The 24,960-nt window shown below is 45.3% G+C and overlaps 2 protein-coding genes across 2 annotated transcripts; both read right to left on the bottom strand.

The window, feature by feature from the left end:
- Window positions 1-418: 418 nt before the first annotated feature.
- Window positions 419-11,383, bottom strand: DDX51 (DEAD-box helicase 51). Its single transcript, XM_040603981.1, has 16 exons — window positions 11,342-11,383; window positions 10,855-11,234; window positions 10,211-10,455; window positions 9,935-10,085; window positions 8,319-8,464; window positions 7,906-7,977; window positions 7,611-7,717; window positions 6,968-7,076; window positions 5,503-5,648; window positions 4,623-4,821; window positions 3,873-3,988; window positions 3,664-3,780; window positions 2,704-2,805; window positions 2,153-2,216; window positions 1,841-1,975; window positions 419-989 (listed from the first exon to the last, which is right to left on the bottom strand). Exons 1-16 carry the CDS (start codon window positions 11,362-11,364, stop codon window positions 963-965), a joined length of 2,139 nt encoding a protein of 712 aa, XP_040459915.1. The 5' UTR covers window positions 11,365-11,383; the 3' UTR covers window positions 419-962.
- Window positions 11,384-12,234: 851 nt separating this feature from the next.
- MIF (macrophage migration inhibitory factor) lies at window positions 12,235-14,747 on the bottom strand. Its single transcript, XM_040604085.1, has 3 exons — window positions 14,528-14,747; window positions 13,320-13,492; window positions 12,235-12,501 (listed from the first exon to the last, which is right to left on the bottom strand). Exons 1-3 carry the CDS (start codon window positions 14,633-14,635, stop codon window positions 12,435-12,437), a joined length of 348 nt encoding a protein of 115 aa, XP_040460019.1. The 5' UTR covers window positions 14,636-14,747; the 3' UTR covers window positions 12,235-12,434.
- Between the last annotated feature and the right edge of the window lie 10,213 nt (window positions 14,748-24,960).

Here is a 24,960-nt window from a genome sequence, read left to right as displayed (position 1 = left end):
ACATTGCTCCTGCATTTACAAGATGTGACCACCGGTCCTGACAGCGACCCATCCAAGATTCCCAGCCCTTCATTTTAATGAACAATATATTGCTAATGCTAGTCTGCATTTCTTTTAGGAAAAAGCAAGCCAGAGCAAGGGCTGTCCCTGCTGAAGGTCTTGGAAGGTAGTTGCAGGCTGCAGCTACATGGCAGCTCCAAACCTTCTGCCAGAGGCAGCTAAAAATATCAGAGGCATGTGCCAAATACAGATAGTAGTTGAGTCCAGTATATTCATGTTTGGCATCAGACATTTTAGTCTGCATTAACACCAACCTAACACTCAATAATACCTACTCTCACCACTGTCACAGAGGCCAGAAAATGGCAAGAAAAATGCAAGACTACAGAAGTGAAAAATGCCTTCAACACTATGTCCATCCCTGTACCCAGGAATCTTTATTAGACACCTTTTTAAAAATATGTATAGTATTTATTTAAAAGTTGCAGTCACTTCAACCTAGAGCAGCTCTTCAAATGTGCTTCTGCTATAGACACTGTATAGGTGTTTATGAATTTGCAGATACAGCTACTTGTACAGGAAAACAGAACCATGAGTTGTCCCTTCGGAGGCCAGCAGCTCCACGCTCCAGAGCTGTGTAATGGCCCTTCTCTTCACTGGTGGTAGTTTTATATATACCAGTAGGATACGATGCAAAGTCCTCTTCAAGACAACTGTATCTCAGAATTTTTTTTTATTTTTTTTTTTTTTTAAACCAGTAACTGAGCTCTGTTCGCAGTGTCCTTGAAAGGGGAATGAGGCCTGTAATAGCCGACTCTGTGTATGGTGAGGCTGAGGAGCCAACCGTTCACCTCCATTCAGGGGCCACGTCTCACTGTTAACTGTGCTGGGTGGCAGTCCATGACCTATCCTGCTCAGCAGGTTCGGTGCCACAAAACATGAACTTCTCCACTTCCATTCATTCAGGCTCGTTTCTGTGCTCGCTCATTCTGTTTGACACAAAAAGTTGAGAAGGTGACTAAAGATGCCCCCCCTCTGAGTCACACAGAAGGGACTTTGGGGAGCAATGGGACAATTAAATAATCCTTTCTGGCCCAGTTCTCAAACCTTCTTAGTCTGCAACTCAGAATCATCATTTTTCAAGAACAGATGTTTATCAGGAGTCCTCACATTTAGAAAGCAGAACACCCACCCAAATTACAGCACGGAAAGTCTATTATGGATCTCTAGTCTACCCATCTGGCAAGTTAAATGCTACCCTGCTTTTGTGTGAAAGCTCTCAACCTTCTCACTGGTGTATAAAGGAGGGCCTGCAGAAAAGGCTTCCCTGGCTTGGAATACACAACTTCTAGTCAGCAGAGCTGTAAACTGCAGTCCTAAAAGGTTTAATCCCTGCATTTTGTTTGCCCTTCTCTGGGTAGCTGCCAAAATCCCAGCTCCAGAGGTAAAGAGAAAGGCAGAACAGAAAAGGGAACACCACAAATCACAGAATCAAATTAATAGAATCATTTAGGTTGGAAAAGACCCTTAAGATCAAGTCCAAACATGAACCCAGAACTGCCAAGTCCACCACTAAACCACGTCCCTAAGTGCCATGTCTCTGTGTCTTTTAGACACCTCCAGGGATGCTGCCTACCTTTCTTTTAACAGAAAACTTCTCCCCTCCCCAGCCTGAGTATTTCATAATGATGCCCCCACAAATGTTGCCCTCACTGAAACGGAAATGTCTCAGTTAAAGGAAAGGATCTTGGTCACCAATACTTGCGCTAGTCATGAGTTGCAATAAACTGTGCAAGTTGTAGTCTGATTTTTTAAAAAATTTCTTCCCTGTTTCAATTACCTTGACCGTCTTTTCAAGCTTAGACAAAGCTTCCTCATATTGCTGCACCAATGGCTTTAATGAGTTGCCCTTCACTGGGTGCTTCTTTATGTCTTGGATGCCAGCATCCCTCAACATCCGCAAAAACCTACGCTCCTGTATAACAAAACAGACACCAGAGATGAGACAGACACCCCACTGCCTATCAGCTAGAAAGTGAGCATGTTTTGGAACATGCTGCCTGACTGGAAAAGGTGGGAAGTAGCATGAACCTTACCTTCCTCATGCCTCTGCATGCAGGCTTATCAAACGAATCTCAAACCAATGACATACCTGAATCCTAAGGACCAAGCTGAAAGCAACACCCGCTTTTCCTGCACGAGCTGTTCTTCCAACTCTGAAAGAGAAAAAGTAGTGTCAAGTCAGTTTAGCCACATAGTCACTGCTGTTATCAGCTCCAAGAGTCTGATTCTGAAATTCTCCAGATTTAAGAAAGTCTGATTTCAAGTTTTTTGAGGTTAGCACAGCAGGACTACATATAGTTACAAAGGATGAACATTTCCAGGGCTCCTTCACAGCTGCTGAGCCACTGCAGTTTTCTGAACGTCTAGAAACCCAATATTTGATGCTGTTCAGGACAGTATTTCTAGCTCCTGTGAAAAACATTTTCTATCATAGGGTGCTATATCTCTCTATATGTTTCAATACTACATTACTCTGGTGATGCTACCAGAGCTACATTTTGATTAGAAAGCTATTTGCATATTGAAGTAAAACAAAAAAAAATCCAAAGCTAAAAACCCTTTTAAGTGCTTGTCACCTTTGCTAAGCATTTCAAAGTAAACCAAGCTCAGGCATCTTCCTTTTGTTCCTGGTCGTCTTACCGGTGAATATATGTCCTGATGAACTGCGGTGCATCATAGTTTATTACATAATTCACTTCTTTAACGTCAATCCCTCGTGCAGTGGCATCTGTGCTGATCAACCTGGTTTAAAATGTATATATAGTCATTCTCAGGTAACATCTCTTGTACAACACACACAAGTGAACACAGCACAACTCTCGCTAATCTCTGTTCAAACTGGCCAGTCAGCCTCTGACCTCTGAGCACGGCAGCAGCATTGTAAATCACTCATTGTCACTGGCATTATGGGCTGCCTGCAGACCTCCAAGCATCACTAGAGCCTTGCCACCTACTGCTGCTAATGAAAAGTTACTGGGTGTTTCCAGGTTCTCCAAGAATGTGACACTAAGCCAGAAGGCTCCCACTACACTGGAGGTTACAGACCTGTACCTATCTGAGCATTCCATAAAGGCACTGAATGCAGACAGCGAGGTGTGAAATTCCAGTAGTCAAGGAGGAATTTAAACACTGGGTTTGGATAAAAAGAAAATCCAGAAAATAAATATTTACCTACTTCTCAGAGACATCCCATACAGCTATCAAGATCACAAAGCAAATCAAACACATGGATTGAAGTAAATCTGTACGCTAGTCTGATCAGGGATTTCTTTGGTAGGAAGCACTAATACTAAACTTAAGATCTTTTTTCAGAACTGTATGTGTTTTGGGCAGCTATGTGAACAAGCTGTTACGTTTACTGCTTGTTATAAAGTAACACACAGAAATTCAGATTACAGCTAGATTAGAACAGGTCAAATTACATGCAGGGTAAACTCAAAAGTCACAAGTCCAAGTCTCACACCCATCCTACAAGTTGGTTCCTGCACACTCTGTTTTACAGAGGACCCCATTTAACTGTGATCTTGGTTTTATCTAGCTTTTCACACTGGAAACAGGTTATGTTGCAAGACATGCAGAAAACTCATTTTAGATCCTCACAGTTGTATTTTTCCTTGTTCAAATTCCTTCATGGTTCTCTGTCTCTCATTTGGAGGTAACCGAGAAGAAAACTCAGCCACAGTGACTCCACCAAAGGCTTGAATCAGTAGGAACAACCTGTAGGTAAATGGGTTAGAAACAGTCACTTCATTACTTCTGTAACATTATTTGAAAGATACCTGATACAGTGATCTTATGAATATATTCACCTGTGAGAAGCTTCCCTGGAGTTGGTGAAGCACAACACGCGCGTAAATTTCATCTTCAGCATAAAATGCAAAAGGAGCAAAGGCTTGGAATTCAGATCACAAGGCACATAACATTGCTGCAGTCAACAGGGAAGAAGTTTAGAGAGAAAAATTATTTCTTGCCAAGGCTACCTTCTCTGAAACCCACTACCTGTCCATGACCTACATAGGCTTAGACGTTTCACAGCTGACTAAAGCAGCAAACCCAGACCCCACACTACCCTCTTTAGAATAAGTCACAGTTACACGCTGGGAGGATACAATACAAGGTGGAAGCAGGAGATTGTGTTTTTCTAATGTTCTCACTTCTCCACAGCAAGTAACAACATGTACTGCCTTCTTGTCTAGAGGGTGACCTGTATCTACATGCCTTGAAATGCATGTTATACATATGGACAGCTAGTAAGCACTACTACATTGTTATTACTTATCTCCACTCCCTGTTGATGGTAAACTTAAATCTGCATGAAGAGTTTAATTACAAAGAAAATCAACACTAAGGAAATGAGAAAACAGATGTGCAAAAGCAGAGCGCTCTGGGTCATAAATACTCCCAAAGCCACTTTCGCCCAGCACCTCTGCAATGCTGAGGGAACAGCATAGGGAAAACATAGGGAAGACATATTTGTTTATAGGGTAAACACATAGCTAGACACTCCAGAGTTAAACAAAACTTCAAGTATGATTCATTCAAGAGAATTAATGTCATACCGATAGCCCTTCAGGGAGTGTGTATTTCTTATTAGTATCTTGTTCAGTCTCTGTTCCATCTCCGAGTGTTTTTTTCTCAGAATAGACAGAGGTGAAGAGGCGAGGCTGGAATAAGTCCAGCTGCTGCAGCTTCTCTGGGTCCTGGGTCAGCGTGGCTGAAAACAGCAGTTTCTGTAAGGGCATCTGGGGATAGCAGGAGCTGAAATAAATAGCACATGGAAAATGAGCTTTGAAGATGGGGCAAAGGAGCTCCTCCACAAGTGCCTTCAGATAATGTTACAAGGGAAGCAATTAACTCTTTTTGATGCTCTTTCCCTGCAGGTTATTTTCCACCCTCGTTTTATGGTGGAGTTCACAGACAGTGCTCTCAATCAACTGCACAACCGACATCTGTTACCCCTGCACACATCCTTGCATCCTAGTTATCCTTGTCCTTGTTCTAGTTGCTTCGTTCCTTGGTTGCTGATCTCAGTTTCTGACACATATCTACCGTGCTGTATGAAAACAGCAGCTGCGGGTAGATAATTCCAAGTTTTTCTTCAAATCCATTACTCAGCTTGCCAGAGGGCATTACTATAGTTACTGTGCAAATGAATCACAGACTTGCAGTATTGGTGCATTCTTTTGATGCTCCTTTAGACCAGTTAAGGAAAGCCTGGAGAATACAATACTTACACTTCAGTCTAAAAGACATCCTCTAGTATCAGCTGTTCACTGCCTGCTTTGTCAAGCTTTGAAAAAGCAGCTGCCTTACTTTGGCAGACATTTTCTCAGACCAAGCAAGCTTTGGGAGTGCCTGTGCACTCCCAAAAGCAGGGCAGTGACATCTAAGCGCTGGTGTCTGTGCTACCAGTTCAAAGAAACACATTCTGCAACTTACCTGGCTGCTGTTATAGGCCCTGGTTTGGTCCTCTGAAAAAGCAGGTTGAAGCCAGCGTAATTTTCTACTTGGAATGCAGCTTTGACAATTTGGTTCAGACAGTTCTGGTGCATGTCATCAATCATACGGTCAGCTTCATCTATAATCTGAATTCATAAGGATGAAAACCACTACTTATTAAATACTGCCTAGCACTAGGGAGCTTTGATTTTCACAGAATCATAGAACCATTTATATTGGAAAAGACCTTTGAGATCAAGTCCAACCATTAATCCAGGACTGTCAAGTCCATCGCTAAACCATGTCCCTAAGCACCACATCTATGCGTTTTTTAAACGCATTCACAGATACTGATTCCACCACCTTCCTGGGCAGCCTGTTCCAGTGCCTGACCACCCCTTCAGTGAAGAAATCTTTCCTAATATCCAATCTAGACCTTTCCTGCCATAACTTGAGGTCGTTCCCTCTTGTCCTGTTGCTTCTTATCTGGGAGAAGAGACCCCCCCTCACCTGCCTACAACCTCCTTTCAGGCAGCTGTAGAGAGCAATAACATCTCCCCTGAGCCTCCTTTTCTCCAGGCTGAACAACCCCAGTTCCTTCAGCTGCTCCCCATAAGACCTGTGCTCCAGACCCTTCACCAGCTCCATTGCCCTTCTCTGGACACGCTCCAGCACCTCCACGTCCCTCTTGCAGTGAGGGGCCCAAAACTGACCACAGGATTCAAGGTGTGGCCTTGCCAGTACCAAGTACAGCGGTATGATCGCTTCCCCAGTCCTGCTGGCCACACAATTTCTGACACAAGCCAGGATGCTGTTGGCCACCTTGGCCTCCTGCTCTCCAGCAGATCAACACTCCCACCTAACTTGGTATCTCTGCAAACTTACTGAGGGTGCACTCAATCTTTTTGTATCTTTAACAAGTGAGCCAGAATGTAAGATAATGGAAGCTTCCAGTCAACAGAATTACCTTCTTTGCATATCTTTCCTCAAATGAGGGCAGAAGTTTCTACCCCAAAACTGAATTTTGCTTTTGTTTCAGTGGGTCAGTTGCCAACCTGACACTCAAACTACACACAAATTCATCTGCACATAAACCCAGTCCCTGACTCCTAGTAAGAGATAAAAATCTCCATACCCTACATAAGACTGCAATGTCATCTCTGCATAGAGTCCCATATGGTGGAAGCTACTACAGTCCAGTAATTTATCCTGACCTTGACCAATAAGGCTTTACTTCATGTCTGCAAGAGGCTAAGAGAGAAGGGGAAGTGGGTGGATGCTTGGGTGTCACAAGCTGGAATAAAACACCTCATCTTGACACTGCTGTCTGAGCAATCTGGAGTGTAGACTAGGTCCACATGACAGTCCCAACAGAGATGTATTTGTGTACCATGCAAGAACAAAGCAGGAATTACAGCGGTAATGGATACTACACTAAGGCGGGAGACCTGTGGAGTTGACTTACCAGGAAGCGAAGCTGTGTCAGACTGAACCCCGGGGTCTGGCTAATGTGATCTGTGAGCCGCCCTGGTGTAGCCACAATAATATCAGCCAGGCTGCAGTAGCCTGTCACTCTGAAAGAATAAGCAGCCCATCAGTACATTTCTCCCTACACCACAAAGCAAGTAACGGAGATCCTTGGTCAGCAGACCTTAAGATTTTCTTACTATTCAATTAACCTAGAAATAATCAAATATGCACTTTGCTTTGGAGAGCACACAAAGGCAGTGCTGGACACTAAACTATATTCTCCATTGTACTGCCCCACTTCAAACAGAAAGTATCATTCTTCATTGCTCTTTAAGAAAAAAAAAAAGCTTAACCGCAGCAAAGTCCCATAATAATCATCTGTACCTGAAGGTATAAGGTAAATGTTTGCATTTTACTCAGCTGGTGAAGAACCCCCAGAATCTAGTAAAACACAACAATCACCAAAAAAAAGGCATAGTAGCAGGCACTTTGACAATCAGTGTCTAGTATATAAACCCACTATTCAAAATCATTATTGCCTGATGGTGTGATGCGACAGCCTGTATTTTGCCCTCAGTTTACTGAGATTAAGTAATTTACAATATCTATAAACCTTAACAAAAGTCCTTTTAACCTACTTTTTCTGGACAAGCATCTCCTGCTCCTTTGCAAAAGATTTCTGGCCAGTAATCAAAACAACCTTCAGACCTGTCCCATCAGTGTAAATGTTGAACACTTTACTCACCTGCAAAGAGACGGGCTTTGTTAGCCACAACAAAATCACTTAGACGTAATACTTTCCATTACACTAATGACATCAAACCCACTGACAGGTCTTCAACCTGCTTCACAGAACAGCCAAGCAAAATACTGACTGCACCAGCCTTCCCCTCAGCCCAGCCCTGCTCAGAGAGAAGGGGAAGAGCTGCATACCTGTTGTGCCAGTTCTTTGGTGGGCAGAACAACCAGAGCTCGTACTTGGCAAACTACTCGATCTAGCAGAACCTGCCAAGACAAAGACCAGATAAGTCCCCCAAAGCAGCGGGGAGAGAAGGGGCTTCTTGTATCTAACCTAGTGAGAAGAGATGGGCTTGACACATCCTCACAGAGTCTTATGTTTCTCTTTTACTCCCCTCCACCCTCCCAATTCTTCAGGCTGTGCCTGCTGTCTGACAAAACAAGTGGAATGCTGAGATGAAGTGAACTCGTACAGCTCCCTCAGACAGCTACAAGCTAAAAATCTGCTGTTTTGTGTCTACAAATTCCTTGGCTTTCTGACCTACTTCTAAGTTCAGATTTCACTTGACCAAAAGCGACAAAAGATATTTCACAGGGGGTAAACTCACCTGTACTATGGGTATGACGAAAGACAGGGTTTTACCACTGCCAGTAGGTGCTGAGACACAGATGTCTCTGGGGCGGTATCCTCCCTGCCCCATTAAATACCCATTGGATGCACCCTGTAGAATAGCAGGAATCACTTCTGCCTGAACTGAACAAAAACAGAAACAAACATAAGCTATGGAGTTAATGAACTGGACTAAAACCAGTGTATCCAGAAAAGCAATTACATACAATGAATCTGTTTCCACATTGTGCTGTGGTTGCTACAGACATAAGACAAAGAAATCAAACCCAAGTCTGAAAAGAAATGCTATCTGCATTTATCTGGGAGCTTAGCACTGAATACAGAGATCTCCCTCTCCAAGAATTCAGCTATTTCTAGTGCTCAGCTAGGATGTTACTATGTTAAATACTGTTTTCAACTCACCTGTCTTCTTGTTCTCACGTTAGGATGGCACTGGGCAGATTCAAAACCTATGAATATTTGTCTGAAAGCATTCTTTAACTGAAGTACAAACTACTCTTACAGAAACACAGAACATGCAACAAGGCAATGCATCCATAGCTTCCAAGGAGCAAAATGCACAACTGCTATAGGGTTTGGAGTAACTCAAGTTTGCTGCAGAAGAATATACAGGGACTGAAGCAAACAGTTCTGTACAGACAACAGCTTTGGCTGTCATGCATGAATTCTCTCCCCTTTTCTGGCCCTGTGACAAGCCCTGACAAACTGGCCAACTTTGGTTTATCTATGAGGTTCAGCAGCCAGGGTATCTGTGACAAGACCATATGCAGCGATGCGTATGATGTATGACTTCAGCAGACACCATCTTTACCACAGAGAGCACAACACTGCTTGATTTATCTGCTACCATGAGCTGGAATTGATTTACGAGAAAACACAGCAGGTTTCTGATAGCAACTTCTTAAGATCTCCCAGGAAAAAATAAGCAGTACCACTTAAATTAAAATGTTGCATAACAACATACTTTAAAAGAGGAGACACATGCTGGCTTTCCAACGTAACCTGGATGAGTCTCTGATAAAATCTAAGCCTCCAGGCTCAGCTGGACCAAGTAACTGACTGAAGGTCAGAGATTCAACCTTCTTCCCTCCTCTCCATATCCCCGCTTCCAGCTGTACTCTCCATTTATTTAGGAGCTGGTACTTATTGTACTTGTTTGCAAAACTGGTGAAATAATGGAAAACCAAGGTTTTTTTGCTTGAATTGTCTTCTGCTGCTTTAATGAGTTGAATGGGTTCCCAGAGAGATCAGATTAGCAGCAGAGATGGTGGAAGGTAAGGAACTAAAGCACATGCCTGGCATACGGGAGAAAAATGGGAGGACACAAGGAAGACCTCCCTCTTTTGGCAGCTGTAAGGCATTACTTCAAGCCACCGTATTTTGTGGAGCTGCACTTATGGCTATGTAAGACTTCAATTACTCAGCCTAGATAAAGCTGTGGAAATGAAGGGTTAAAACTAGTGCAGTCACTTTGCTGCATTACACTTGGTTTTTTCTGTATTTTACTTCACTGAGCACATCAAATATACAGCAACAGACTGCAGGAGGTATTGTAAGTCAGTTTAGAAAGAAACAAAAGCACTATCAAGGTACCTGGAAAAAAGGACTCTATCCCATTCATTTGCAGCTTTTTCAACAATCGGGGATGAATTCCTGGGACATCTCCGATTGGAATCAGATTATCTTTGATACGTTTCTGCACTAGTTTGGGTTGAGCAAGCCACTGTGGTAAGAAGGGCTGAACCTGAGATGAAGAAAGGAGAGTAACAAAGCACTTCTGCCATCAAACAGACAATGTCATATGTAAAATAAGCTGGTAAGATGCATGTTCCTTCCTGACCATCATCATAATTCACTCAAGCTAGTTACCTTCTGCACTGGCTTTCTATCATAGTCTCCAAGAACCACCAGACTGGAGGGTGGAGGATTTGCCCCTTCCTCTGAGGCTGCTAAGGACAGCTCCTCCTTTGTGCTCTGATTTCCTTCAGCTTTTTCACTGTTCTCTTCTTCCCTTGTTTCAGCTCCCTCTGTTTCCTCATCCCTCTTCTTCCTTTCAGAAGACCTATTTTTAAAGTTATTTCTGTTTTCCTTTTGCTCGATGTGTTCTTCAGAATCTGGAATTTGGATAAGAAGAATACAAAGCCACAGGTAAAAACATGCTACAGAAAGGGGACATAAGGAACATTTTACAACGTAGGACTTATTTGACAACTTGCAAGCTCCTCTTTCTTCCTAAATCCAAATGCAAAAGTCAAACGGTTCTTTGACAGAATGAGGGCAAATGAAGACTGAGATGACATGCCTCCCTCCTTCATTTACACTAAATGGATCCTCAAAACTTGCAATATGGGGCTTTCCTCTAAAAAAGGAATTACTTTTGGGACGTATTAAACAGAGAAAACCAAAATCGGGTAAATTTGGCAAGGCACTCAAAGGGCAACTTGTGTACACTTGTCTTTTGAGAACTGTCGACCAGAATAAACTGAAATCCTACGGCCTCAGTTTGCCGCTACCTGCTTCAGTCCTCTCTTGCCGCACTTTCGATTTTCTATTTTCTTTCTTCTTCGAGGGAGTGCTGCCATCTCCTGCCTCCTCAGTACCCGCCCTTTCCTCAGAAGAGCTGCAAGGCTGTCGTTTCTTCTTTAGCTTCTTCAGTCCTTGTGCACAGGGTTGCTTATCGCTCTCCTTCTTCCTTTTTCCAACGCCGGGCTCGCCTCCGGGGATCGGCGCTGGGCCGGTTGCCCCGGTCAGCTCGTCCTCCCCTCCGCCGGCGTGCGCCTCCCGCTGCTTCCTCAGCTGCCGGGCTTTGGCTTGCTGCCGCAGCCGCTCCAGCAGGGCCCGAGCCCGCTCCTCCGCCTCAGCCCCCTCCTCCTGCTCCTCCTCCCCGCCGTACCTGCAACAGCCAAACAAAACCTCCTCAGGCACAAGCCACCCGGCCACCCCCCGCTCGAGTCTGTGCCGCAGCCTCCGCAGGCGGGACGGGGCCGGGCCATCGGGTACCTGTTGATGCAGAAGAGCGCCATAGCCGCGTCGCGCCGCCCGGGCGCACGGAGATGACGTCAGCGGCGCCCGCGTGGCGGTGGCGGAAGGCTCCAGAAGGCGCGGGGGCGGGGCGGGCGCCGCCTGCCGGCAGGGGAGGGGCACCGCCGCGCACAGCCTGAGGGGAGAGCGGCGCTGAGGGGCGGGTGGGAAAGAGCTCGAGGCGCCAGCGGGCGGGAAAACGCTGAGGGGAGAGAAGCCCCTCCGTCGCGGCCCGCCCCAGCTCTGCCAGGCAGGAGCACGCCTCCGAGGCACCGAGGGCCAGCAGAGCTGCAGGCACAGCTAGCTGGCAGAGAGCACAGGGGCTCACCGTACCACCGCAGGCCTTCCAGCACGGCACCCGCAGTGCTGAGGGCCACCTCTGGCTGCCTGTCTGAAGGGGGCCGGTGGCGTATGCGGTGGGGGAGTAGCAGCATTTCAACTGAGCAAGCAAAAGCACTCCTTCCTTGCTTGGCCCCACAAAGGTGGCACGTCAATAGAGAAAAAAAACCATCCCTGAAGCTGCAGGCACAGACCTGGCCCAAGGGCTGCTTCCACTGTGGCAACAGAGAACACGAAAGAAAAAAAAAAAAACACCTACAGCACAACCCCCACTGCCCCACCAACCCAGAGCTGCAAGAAGTCCTAAAGGAACCTACAGCCTCTGAAGCCCAGCAAGGTAAAAAAAACCAAACAAAAAAATCACCATGGAGTGCTGTCAGCCACCTGCCACTCAGTCTAACCCTACTGTGAAATACCATGTCTGAGAATAAAAGCAAACCTGAAGTGTTCCTTTTGTTTGCTTTAGCAGAGTGAAACAGTTGTTACCAATTGCCCAGCTCCACCCCCAACCTGCCAAAGAGTACACCACACAGTTTACTTCTAAATCTTTATTTGTTTTCTACACAGAGAAAACAGGAATGTTGAAGCAGCAATATTTAAACACACTAGCAAGGAGCCATCAATCTGTGAGAGCGCACAAAATGCAACACGGGGCCATCTGTGCGGTGGTCTCTGCTACAGGGCAGGATCAGGGTAGGTCCAGGAGCAGCCTCTTCAGACAGATGGGAGAGCTCTACGCAAAGGTGGAGCCATTCCAGCCCACATTGGCAGCATTCATGTCAAAGTAGTTGATGTACACTCTGCAGAAGAGGCACAGGAAGACACAAACAATGACTTCATTAACTCATTTGTGTAAGTTATGAGTGAGACAGAACAGGACAGGGGGCAGCACTTCTTATTCCTCAGAAGAAATGTCAAGCTTAATTTTTACTGAAACCTAGCTCAATTCTCCAGCACACATCCAGAAAAATCAATATTCCTCAGAGTTCCTGGAACTGCACTTTGTCTTCAGTGCAAACTCTTCTTCAGTCTGGGACCATTCAGACACCAGACAGCTTTTGGTTAGCAGCCTGTCAAGAATTTCCAAAGATCAAAACCTTTTGTTTCTGAGCACTGCAGTCCTTCACACGTGGCAAACAGACCAGCAGCCCCACGAAAGCCAAGCAGGCCCTCAGGGTCAGCTCTGCACTTCTGCCTCCCAACCAATAGCAGCTGCACACAGACACTCCCCCCAAGGCTCCACTGCCTGTGAGGGAACCATTCACAGCCTGCTGGTTTCCACTTGTTCTTTCAGTTCCAGCCTGTTAATGCTCCTCCATCATGCTTTCAGCCTCCCATCACCAGAGGACAAGACATCACACCTGAGAGGCAAGCTGTACCACTTGTCAGTCCTCTGGTATTTTTCCCTACTCTGAGAACAGGAAGCCATTTAACAGAGGGCTCAAGGGAAAGATGTAGTCATTAAACTCTTAACTGGACATGAAAACACCGCAGATGAGCACTTGCTATTTTCTCAGTCACATGGACTTATTCCTGGCTTGCTGTATTTTTAAACAATCTTGTCAAAGTAATTTCAGAAAGCCAGATAAATAAGGTTAAAACTGTGTCCCAGCCTCACCTGTCTGCAGATACATGCAAGTGCTTAGAGATGAGATCACACAGCAGCTTGGTGTAAGTCTTGTTCTGCTGCCCTCCTATTTTGCCGATGCTGTAAAGGCTGCAGAGCGCGCAGGGATCAGTGGAGCCCCCGAAGGACATCATCTGATCAGGTACGATGTGCACAGCTATGTACTGCAGTAGGAGAACACAGTTACAGCAGGTCAGACCTTCCCTCTCAATGCAAACTTGCTTTACCTACCAACTTAAGCAGCACAGTTGTGTTCTGGGCTCAGGCAGCTCGCCCTCTGCACCCTTCCCAGCCTCTGGGGAAGCATTAACGGCTCAAGTCGCTGCAGCCCACACGGGCGGCACGGCTGTGCATGCTCAGGGATCCCCTCAGCTTTAGGGACAAAGGTTGTGCTTGGGCAAAGCCGCAGGTAAAAGGCACACTCCTGCCTGCCACAGCCCCACCAATGCATGGGGGGAGAGGCACCGTGGCTGGAGATAAAAGCCCTCAAATCACTGACAGAGCCACCGGGCCTGTCTAAGAGCCTGTCTGCAATTCAGCCTTACTGGGCCGGGACTTCTCAGGCTGCAGCGTTTTGGCCCAAGAGGGCCGCATCCGACCGCGGGGTAAGCGGGAACAGCCCGGAGGAGAGCTCGGTATCTGTGACTTGGCTTTGCCAGGCTCGCTGGCCGGGCAGACACCAGCCCCTTCCCCCAAACGTGCCGGAAGCACAGCTCCGCGGCTGAAGCCCCGATTCCTGGGCAGGAGCGCTGACAAGTCTCCGCCGCCGTAGCTACGTGAGCACAAGAGCTCCTTGTGGGTCAGGCTGCTGCGCCGGGCGGCCCGGCTGATGGCCGCCGGGCCTAGGGAAGGGCAGCAGCGCAGGCAGAGGGAGGCCTGCCACCGCGCCACGGCTCCCGCGGGGAACTGCCGGCACGGGGGACGGCGGGCGGGACGGACACCAGCCCTTCCCCTGGTGCGGCGGGGCCCGCGGCCACGCTGTGCCCGCAGGCGCCTGCTTCTGACGGCCGAGAGACCCGGCGCACCCCTGCGGCCGCCCCGCCGGGGCCTCCCCTCGGCACCGGGCCCGCCGACCCTCGGCACACGTGCTCGCCACGCTCCCAGCCCTGCCCCGCCGGCCCCATCCCGCGGCGGGCTCTGCTCCCGGCGGCCCCCGATCCCCCGTCTCCGGCAGCACCGGCCCCGCCGCCCGTCCTCACCTGCGCGGGCTTGCCGGTGGCCTTGGCCAGCTGCTGGGTGAGGTCGCCCAGCAGGCTGTCGGGCACGGCGTCCTTGCAGACGTTGGTCTGGATGGCGAACATGGGCATGGTGGCGGCAATGGGGGGCGGCGGGGCCGGCGGCGGGAACCGAACGGTGTGGCGGGAGCGGCGGCTGCACAGTGGAGCGAGGCGGTGGCGGCGGTGCTTTTAGTGCACGCGGGGCCGCGCCGGCCTTAAAGGGGCCGCGCCCGGCGGGGAGGGAGGAGGGCCGGGGGGAGGGGCGGGGGGGAGACTGCCTCCTCAATCTGCTGCCCTGGCTGCGGATTACGGCGTCCCTCCCGCGGCAGCCTCCCCGCCGGAACTCTCCCCCCTTTCCGCTGTTATTCCTTTGCTTTGTTACTACCATGGAGCGTTTCTTTGGGGGGTATATTGTAGGCTCCGCCCTGGAGCTGAGTCCTGGGCAGTTCATACATAACCTGGTGTCAGCGCGTGTAGCACTCCCACCGGCTCTTGCAGGATCAGGGCCAAAAAGGCCCTAGTTCGGCAGTTGCAAAAAAGGATACTTGCCCTTGCTCCGAAGGGATTTTTTTTCTTTTGCAAGATAAAGGCACATTTGTGCGGTTTGCGTTTTAACTGTGTGCATAGCTTTAACACGATGTAAGCAGAACCGGCTGACTTACTGGCATGTTAATGACTCTAACGTTTTTCAGTCAAGTTGAAAGTATTCTGTTATTCCTCAGCATCCTCATTTTCACATCATATAGGCAGAAGTAATCTTTCTTTACTTAGAAATGAAATGGGGTGTGTCTATTCGGAGGCGAGAGGCAGCCTGAGAGATGAGCCGCATGCTGGGCTATGTGATGCGATGCACGTAGGCTGCAGAGGGCATGACTCCCCACTCTCCCTCTTACACCACCGTGGCTGCAGCGCAGCTCTGCTTGAAATGACTCATAGGAAGGCTCAAGAGGATCAGGCCCAGAGCCCTCCACACAGACATTTCACACACAGGAATCAAGCACATGTTAATTTTTAACAAGGTCCCAGCACCGCTTGCTGCTGCTAGAAAACTCAACCATATGTACATGTTACACGTGTGAACACACATAGCCCTGAAAGAATAATAAAGGATGGTGTTGTATGGGATCGCTCTGGAGTGGCACAGGCTAAACCGCTGAGAACTGGTGCACTTCCTTAAGAACTGAAGATGCATTTCTTTCCTTTGATATCCTCAGCTCCTTGCCATTGTGTAGTACCACTCACTCCTCCCACCTTCCTGCCTCACAGATTCGTTGCAGGGATGTGGGTGGGGTGAGAATTCTGTCAGTGCAGAGAGAAAAATTGGAAAGCATATCACCATAAGTGTGCACTGCGGCCTGCCAGGCCCAAAGTGTCAGACCCTCACCATACTGTCACACAATAGAGAGACATTTGCAGTTTCATTCTCCTTTGCCTCTTTGACTAAGGAAAAAGCAGTGTATACATTTTTATAGCTTCTAAAGATGCATTTTTAGAAGTTAACCAAATACCAGTGTACTTGTACACACCTCTCCCTCAAGTGATTGCTCGACACTCATGCATTCATAGTACATTTCCTGGATGGAGAGCATCTGTTTTAAAACACAATTGTTTGTGATTGAAATATGAAAACAAAGAAATGTGTCTAAGAGGAAAATGAAAAGTAAAATGTGTTACATAAATATACCAAAGAGCATTCTAATGATGTGCCAGAGACAGAGGCAGTTTTATGTTCCCTGTTAGGGAGCATAAGGATTGTTAGCAAGTGGTGGTGGTCTTAATTGTAATTATGTCATAAGATACCATAGGAGCACACATTTCAAGGTCTGGCAGCTCTAAGAACTCTGAAAGCACCTAGCATAGAAAGGCTTCAGAAATTATGTGGGGCAGTCTGAAGCCTTTCCTGGAGGCTGACTGCAAATAGCAGTGCTGGGGCATTCATGGGTTGCAGTTGTACATATCCAACTGCATCACAGTCAAAACCTGAGCACAGAGCAACTGGACCAGGGAGGAGGAGCCGGGAGAACATCAGAGAATGCTGGTGCTGTGGCTCTAAGAACAGGCAGAGGCAGCATTCTTTCAGTAAGTGTATGAAGAAGGCAGGCAGATTTCTGGAGAAGAAAAGCCCCATGGAAGGTCCTGCTGTGCTTAGGGGCTTTGCAGCCATTATGTCAAGAGAATACCTACCTCAGGTCATGTCTTCCTTCCTCAATGGGCAGCTCCACATGCTTTAAGTGGAGTGGACAGCATTTAGTAAGACATACTGTATTTAGAGGCCAAGTAGCACATTGCTTTGTTGGCTGTGCTGCTTTGATTCACCAAAGCAGTTTTAATTTTTTATCCCAACAAAGCATTTTTGCAGGTTGAGGTACAGGCTTGTTTTTAAAGACTGGTTACAAAGCAGGCTGCGATAGGGGCAAAATGGGATGCTCACAACAGAGCTCAGAATAGGGTGAGATGGGTTTGTTCTTCCCGATAAAAAGTCTTGATACACCTGACTTTGGAGATTCAGGAAACGTACCTGTACTCAATCTTTCTATTGTACTTTCGAAACAAATAATCTTAGCTGACCCAGGGCTTAAATATTTGTATGTAAATCTTCCTTTCATAGTTAATTCACCACTTTCGGCCTCTGGGAATGGCTCACTGTGCCTCTGTCTCATTTTGAGCTGTGCTCTAATCTTCACTGTCACTGCAAATTGTTCAGTGGATGAAAAGGGGAGGGCAGAACAGTGAACAGTGGGTTTTTCCACTCACTCCCTCTGTCTATACTGAGCCCTGGGAGACTGACAGCACAAGTTTTTCTGCTAAGCAGCTAGATATCCATGTAGTGTAGATCTAAGGAGGACCCAGACTGCAATCCAACCCTTTTAAAGAGAGACAGTCATGTCTTTCCTCCTTTTAAAGGGAGGTCTGTATGCCACATTGATAGCCACAATTATTGACTGAAATGTATTTTGAAATTAGGTCAAGATAGTTCTACTTAAATTTGGCCAGGATGTTGAACATGAAGAGGGCTAAGGCATATCCAAATGGAGCATTCATCTTCACGCACAAGATTAAACTGTTTTAAAAAAAAAGACAAAAGCTTCTGTTAAGAGTATTTTGAAAAGGCACCTTCCATCTCAGCCACAGGCCTTTCCAGCTTAACAAGACAGTCCCAGTCATAAGGGTCCTGCTGGATTTTTACTTTTATTTAAGCAGCAGATAAGATGTTAAAACAGTAATGGGTAGCAGTGATTAGGGTACCACTGCCTTTTGCATTTGTGCCAGATACCAGTAACATGATGAGAACTGCAGTACTGACAAAACACGGTGAAGGTTCAGGAATAAGCTGTTAACCACCTAGGGGCACCTCGAGCAAAGGTGGTGTTGTTCCAGCTTACATTGCCAGCACTGATGTCAGAGAAACTGACAAAGATTCTGAAAGGGAACACAGACACCATTAGCTGCTGAGAGCAGGGTGCTGCAGGCTGGCCAGGGTGTTCCTGCAACAAGACACAGAGGCGAGTGTTTCAGCTGTTTGTTCAGCAGGTCACAAAGCAATCTGGAGTAGACCTTGTTCTCTCGCTCCCCTATTTTGTCAATACTGTAGAGAAAGCACATAGCACAGGGGTCTGTGGAACCACCAATGGACATCACCAGATCAGGAGAGATCTGTATTGGTAGATACTGTTGGAAGAAAAAAGGTGTATTATTTTCCTATGCCGTATTAAGAAAAGTTTTGAAAATCCAGGAAGGTATTTGTGTACCTAAACTGCAGTGAAAATAGATGCATGCCTATCAGTTACATTTTTGAAATTCTCCTGCATGTACTTCATTCCACTTCCAGGCTTCCTAAATATTTTCCTGCAAGTCACGAAGACGAGAAGGTATGAAATACAACCATATTCCTATGAATAGCATTTGGGAACAGGCATTGCCATCACAATTCTTTCACCTATTGCAGACTGGCTTTATTCTTAACTAAAAGCAATAGCAGCACAAAAAAGCAGTCCCACACACTTGGAGATGCTTTTCACTAAAACACAAATAGCTTGACTCTTGTTCTTACTAAATTACCTTGCAGCACAGATCCTTCCCTGCCTGTCATCTCGTTGAAGTCTTTCCTCCACACCTTGCTTGCCCTGTGCAAGGCTTTCATGTGTTGACATCTTACTGTTCAGGTTTGCATTCTAGTCTAAGACACTCACTGCTGTGTCAAGGGCCAGTAAAAAGACATACTATTTAGGCTTTGGAGTCTTGATTCCTAATAATTGCTCTGGCTGGGTAAGGGCAGTTGCAGGGGAAACCACTGCACTTTGTGTGCTGGGCTGCCTATCCCCAGGCTTGAGTGACTGCTTGTGGCTGGCCAGCAGCAGATACTCTCCTTTGGTACCCAAACATAAGAGAAGCCTAGAACAAAAGCAGATGGGTAATCTGGAGTCCACCACGTAAGCAGACTCTGCTGAAACATTCAAAATAGAGCAAGAGGCATGCATGGGTATTGATCTAGAGGAGGGAATCGCATAAATGCTCAGTGCCTGACAAATGCTGCTGATCTTGCAGCAAACACCATGCACTATAGATAAATGCAGCTTTCAGCTCCGGTGTGCCCAATTACCTGCCAAAAGATGGTTCTGGATGCTCAGCCCAGATACACTGTTGGAAGGAGAACCCTATAGTAACATCTTTATTGACTTTGAATTTTGGGTAGAAAGTTCAGGTGCTCCAAGAGCTCGGTGACCTGCAATACCTCCAGAACCTCCCCTGAGCCACCGGTGCTCTTTGCCTGTGCCGGAAGGTCAGGTGCGAGTGGGGGTGTGCAATTGCATTGCTGCCGCACTACGTTCCAGAGAGATTTTGCACCTCACTGGCTCTTGCTGCAGTCTTCCCTGCTGAGGTAAATGTGAACTGACACAGCAAAGGTCTAAATCAACATACCCCTCATTAAACAAAATACAGCCTAATCCTACTTTTGTTCTTGCCAGCAGGAAAAATAGAAAGTATCTATGTTAATATTAATGACCAGCCTGCAATTTTCCCTGCTGCTAATACACAGTGTCAGATCCACACACTGGGGAATCCAGGGATCAGTTCCTTTGGCATCCATCTGACTTCTGTTCTGTTCTTACCCACGTTTATTAGCAGCGCATCATTGGAACTCAGCAGCAATTAACCCTCTTGGTAAAACAAGCTAGCCTGAGTACCAGGAGTTGTCTGGGTAATTAGTCTTGGCCATCACTTACAGCTTGTTTGGGTGCAAGGGTGCATCAGACCACAGCAGTACAGGATAAGCCAAGGAGATCCTGCTGAGGTGCCACTTGCCTGGCCCTGTTCTCCCCTGGCTGGACACCCAGTGCTATCAACGTTATGCCAAATGTAGGAACACATATGCCTTTAACATCTACCCCAGAAGCAGATTATTATTTAAAAAGAAAGAATCAAATTGAAGTGTTAACCAGCATTATTTTCTTTGTAAAGCAGTTTGAAGATGTTTGAAACAGTTTTTCCAGTAGGAAAAGAACTACTTGATTAAAAATCAGTATTTCTTTTTCCAAATGGTACAGTTTCCTGCGAGAGGAAAGCTCTGCATTCCTGCCCACCCTAATCCTTTCCTTCTTTCTCTGTTATAACTAAGAGACTCTCCCTTTCCTATTACCTCCTTTGTCACGAAGAGCTTGCATGTCCTCTTCAAAAAAATCTCTTTGTTGTTCCCTGTACATTTCTAAGTCCCATTACATATCCCTTCCACGCGGCTGCACAAACCTGTTCCAGCTGCATCCCAGCCCTGGCCTCTAGCTTTATATTCAGGAGGTGTTATGCAAGAACCACCAGCTGACACCCCCTCACCCCCTCCAACAGCAAGTATTTGTTTGCTAGACTGATAAAAAAAAGTTTGTTGCTTTGTTTTGTTTTGTTTTTTTTTTTTTTTCAAGAGGGATAGAACACATCAGTTTTACATAAGAATTTTATTATATTACTGCATGTGTTGGAAAAAAAATCCCCTTACCTCCTGTTTACAGTTAAGCCTGCTTTCTGTGGGGATGAGGCTTATACAAGCCTAAACCATGCTTCTCACTATTCCCTGAGATAACTAACTTTGGTCGAATTTGGCAGAGATTGATTTCCTACAAGTTTAATGAGACTGGCTGATTGCATAGTGCTCCATTACTGTCCCTACAGAGAGAGGCGCCCCCTTTATCATACAAACAATCTTCCTGGAAGAGACACGGTAGAACGAGGCTTCTCCAGGTCAACTGGCTTTTTAACTTGACATCAAATCAATTTGGTGAGAACATCCAACCACATACAATTGTGTTTTAAAGTCTATAGCCATACAACAGCAAATATAAATATTCTAGTATCAATGCTGAGCTGAGAATTTCTAGTTGGTCAAAGAAATGTCAGTACTGTTAACTGTCCCACTACTGGTGCGATCCATTGTGCAAGTCCAATGCAGAACCTGAATGAAGTCACAGAAACTTTAAGAATTTTCCTCCAAGAACTAGCTGAAATCTTGCTGCGAGTTAAGCTGGCTACTTCCTGCCTTATGCCACTGAGGAAGGAAAAAAATAAAAATACTCCCATCGCTTTCATAATAGCCTCCCTCTTCAGCCTTCTCTCCTAGAAGAGCCAGAATATTTGTTGATGCTTATAGTCTCTTATTTCTTTAACATTGTTCCTTTGGTGCATCAGTAATCTGCCTACCTCTTTCTCAAAGTAAAGGGCCTGAGGCTGAATGAAGTGCTCCTGCTGAGGCTTACTTCTAACTTGCACACAACAGAATTGAAATTCCCCTGCTTCCAAGCATTGTCTTAACTCTTATTTGTGTTGTAACTCATAATAGCTCCTAAAATCCTTTGCTCTGGTTAATTATTATTTGTCTTTTGTGCAGTTTGACTTGTTAATTGGCTATTGAAGGAAAGCTTCATGATTTGAGAGGATACCTCTTACTACCTTCTTGAATCCTTACTCTGTCTCCTGTGCATACAAGCTATTGTCATCTGCACGTTTCAGTCCACTGGGTCATTACTGGAAGTGCTGACTAGGTCTGAGTGTAAGACACTAATGTGGGACTATTTAAAACATTCCTAATTTTGACAAAACCATGCCAGCTGCTCACAATTTTCTTCTTACCATTTTTAAGACATTCCAAATTTTGTTCTAATATTTTCAGTTATCCCACTTGGTTTTTAATTTTAGGTCCATTTCCCCCCCTCTTCTTCCCTTCTCAGGACACTTCCACCTGCAGCAGTTATCAAACAATTGCTAAAGGGTTCAGAGATCTCTATTGCTATCTTAAAGTAGTTCAGGGTGACTACCATTTCAGAGCATTTTATTTCTATGAGGAGCAAAGATCTGCTCAAGAACTTCAGGTGTCCCAGTGCACAGAGAAATGTTTGCTGGGGAACCCTCAGTACCCTTTCTGTAGGCACCAGACCTTCATTCTTTCTATTGTTTCAAAGCATAACTCCCAAAAATAATATAAGAAACATGTTTTGAAAATGCTCATTTGCTAGTGAATATGTAGAAAGGGTACTTCACCAAGCTCTGCTACAAATCTATAGCTGATTCACTTAAGTCACTGCTACCACAGCAGCTGAGGAGTAACTCATGTTGTAGAGCTGTAAGCTCTATAGCTTTAGGAGTTATAAGCTATAAGAGCAGCTTTCACTTTGTTTTTCATATTCATCAACAGCCTTCAGTAAACAACTGATAAAGTGACCAGTGACCTTTCAGGATTAATTAAGAAAATAAAAGCCTTATAAAACCCTATAAGGCCCTTAATGACAGTATCTCATTACTTCATGTCAGTAGCATATTGCCATGGGTTTTGGTAGGTAAAAATCCCTCAGTCTGGTAATAAAAGCAGCAGACAGATTTTATTCTGGTGCTTTGACTACAGGTAGTAGGATGTCACATGGGTGTTTTTACTGTGTGTCCAAGCAAGCTGAATACCTTATTTTTTTCCTTCAGCTGTAACCACTAGACTACAGGCAATTTGGTGGCAGATAACAAGCATGTATCCAGCAAGAAAGTTAGGGGGCGAGGCTTACTTCAGTCAGCTAGATTCTTAAGAAGCACTCACGGAGATACCTATGTATATATACCCCCCCACATCCAACACCTTGACCTACATGGAGTACCATCATACACAAAGCTAGTTTAAATACTTTGTTTTGAGATCTCAACAGAGCTAAGCTACAGCAAACATATTTGATATTTGTACAGAGAGAAGACTAAATACTGGTGAGGTATATTAGGTATGTATATATAGATGAGGTATATTAGTTTGTCTGTCACTGAAAAATAGCTAATTGCATAGGCACAGCTGACTAAATAAGGAAAACATCTGAGCATCTAGACTTACCTATCCTGGTTTGCCCATTGCTTTTGATAACTGCTGGGTGCACTCCCCCATGAAAGACTGGAACTTTATCTTGCTTATATTCATGCTAACAATGAATTTAGGCACCTTTGGATCACAAGAGGGTTTTCTTTCAGCGCACCTTGTTCACGGCTTTGTTCCTAACCCACCCACAAAATAACCTACCCCACTGTGCCAGATAAGCACCTCAGGAGTCTTTAAATAGTGACACCTTCTGCAGGTGCACCTGGAATGGTGGGAGTGTCTTGGGAGAGGTGAGCCTGCTTGTGCTGTCTGCAGGCTGTTAATGCAGGCAGTCAATGTGCAGCTTTCCTAGGAAGGAAAGCTGGCTTTTTGCAATATGGAAATCAAAGCATCCAAAATAGCATTTCATATTTGGATACAGCTTGATTGTGAAAACCAGTGAAAAAGCAAGTGTTTCAGAGACTGTGAGTGGAAGAGTTATAATGTACTTCTTTATGCAAGTCTTAAAATTATTTAAAACATTTAGATGGATGCCTCAGTTGTGGGGTCTGGAACTCTTTTTGTGGAATAGACCAGAACAGGAAAAAACCCAGTAGCACATGTTGTGGAGACCTTTCCTGACCTGTGACTAAGTCATGACAAAGATGCCTTAAAATCAAGTTTTTGATTTTCTGCTGTGGTGAGCACTGGATTCTACATACTCAGAGAAGGCTTGTTTTCAGCTTGCTGCTTTGTTGTGCAAATAGACCTGTAACAGTCAACAGGATCTCCCAAGAGATAGGAAATCCACAGGCTTTCTAATATGAGCAGGTTTTATCCAGAGCTGAGTATGTGGCAGGGCTGGCATCAATTCTCTTTGCTGCCTAGTAAAGTCTTACATGAGAGAAGTGATTTAGCGGGGTTTTATGGCATTTGGTAGGGGGTGTTTACAGTGAGATGTCTGTGTGTGTAAAGCAGGTTGAAAATGCTGATGAGCGTAAAATAAATGGTTTATCAGTCTCTCCATGTTAAAGGTGATGGGCGTCTTTATGCTTGGCAGTTTCTGTGAGTTAAAGGCTCTTCTACTCACTCCATTTCCCAGCCTGTGGAAAAAGAGGGAGAGCATTCTATAGCTTGTGCTAAATGCTTGTACTGCAATGGAGTAACTTAAACAAATACTTTTAAATGGTGAAAACCTCTGTATGAACATGCTTAAGTTGATTGTGGGTGTATGTTGATTTTAAGTCAGTTCCTTCACTGTAGTACCCTTGCTAAAAAAGCCAGCAAATAAAAAGTCAGGATATGAATTACTATGTGCCAGTGTTCATCTACAGCCCATGTTCGTGGATTGCATTTCCTGTATCCAAAGCATTCTGAAAATAATGAAAATCCTGAAAAAAATCCAGAAATAAAATCTGTTTGTATGAATTCCTTTTTCAGCATGTTTCCTATGTCAAAGCATTAAAAACAAACTCAAGTGACTGTTCCATCTGTAAGGGGAGGATCTGCTATTTTTAATATTGATGAATCTTTTCTTCAGTGATTAGTTGGAAGCAGGTGGCATGATGCAAAGCATTTAGTCACAAATTATACCATACTTTTTAGTGGTCACTTGGAAAAACTTAGACTGTATTTCCAATGAACTTCACAATCTATTTTTTCTGCTGGGTACAATAATCACTCGTTATTCACAGTTTGCTTACATAACAAGAAAAACTTTTCCAAAACAAACTATTTCTTCTCTGAAAACATCTGATGTAATTCCCAGAAGCTGATGTACCAGGTTGGAAATCAGATCCTTAGACACCACAGATGCTCTTGGGAGTGTGCTTTATTTTATAGTAGCCATTTTTCTTCTTTTGCATACAATAATATCTCTGTTTGGCAGGTCCTTCTCCCTGCCTAGAGTTACTGGGATGTTCTCCACTGAGATTTCCATTACATCTCCAGAAGGATTGTCACACAGTACAATTTCATTTTCAATATTTTTTTCTGATATCATGACTGGAACCTTTTTTCCTAATTTATTGCACTAAGTTTTGAATCTGTATCTGCTTGGGTCATCTTAAACCACGTATCTAGCTTTTCCTATACTGGCCTGCTA

The sequence above is a fragment of the Falco naumanni genome, chromosome 1, assembly GCF_017639655.2.
Source record: "Falco naumanni isolate bFalNau1 chromosome 1, bFalNau1.pat, whole genome shotgun sequence".
In the NCBI taxonomy this organism is placed as follows: Eukaryota; Metazoa; Chordata; class Aves; order Falconiformes; family Falconidae; genus Falco; species Falco naumanni.
Note: the sequence above shows the minus strand (reverse complement) of the source record. Positions and strands in the feature narration are given on the sequence as shown.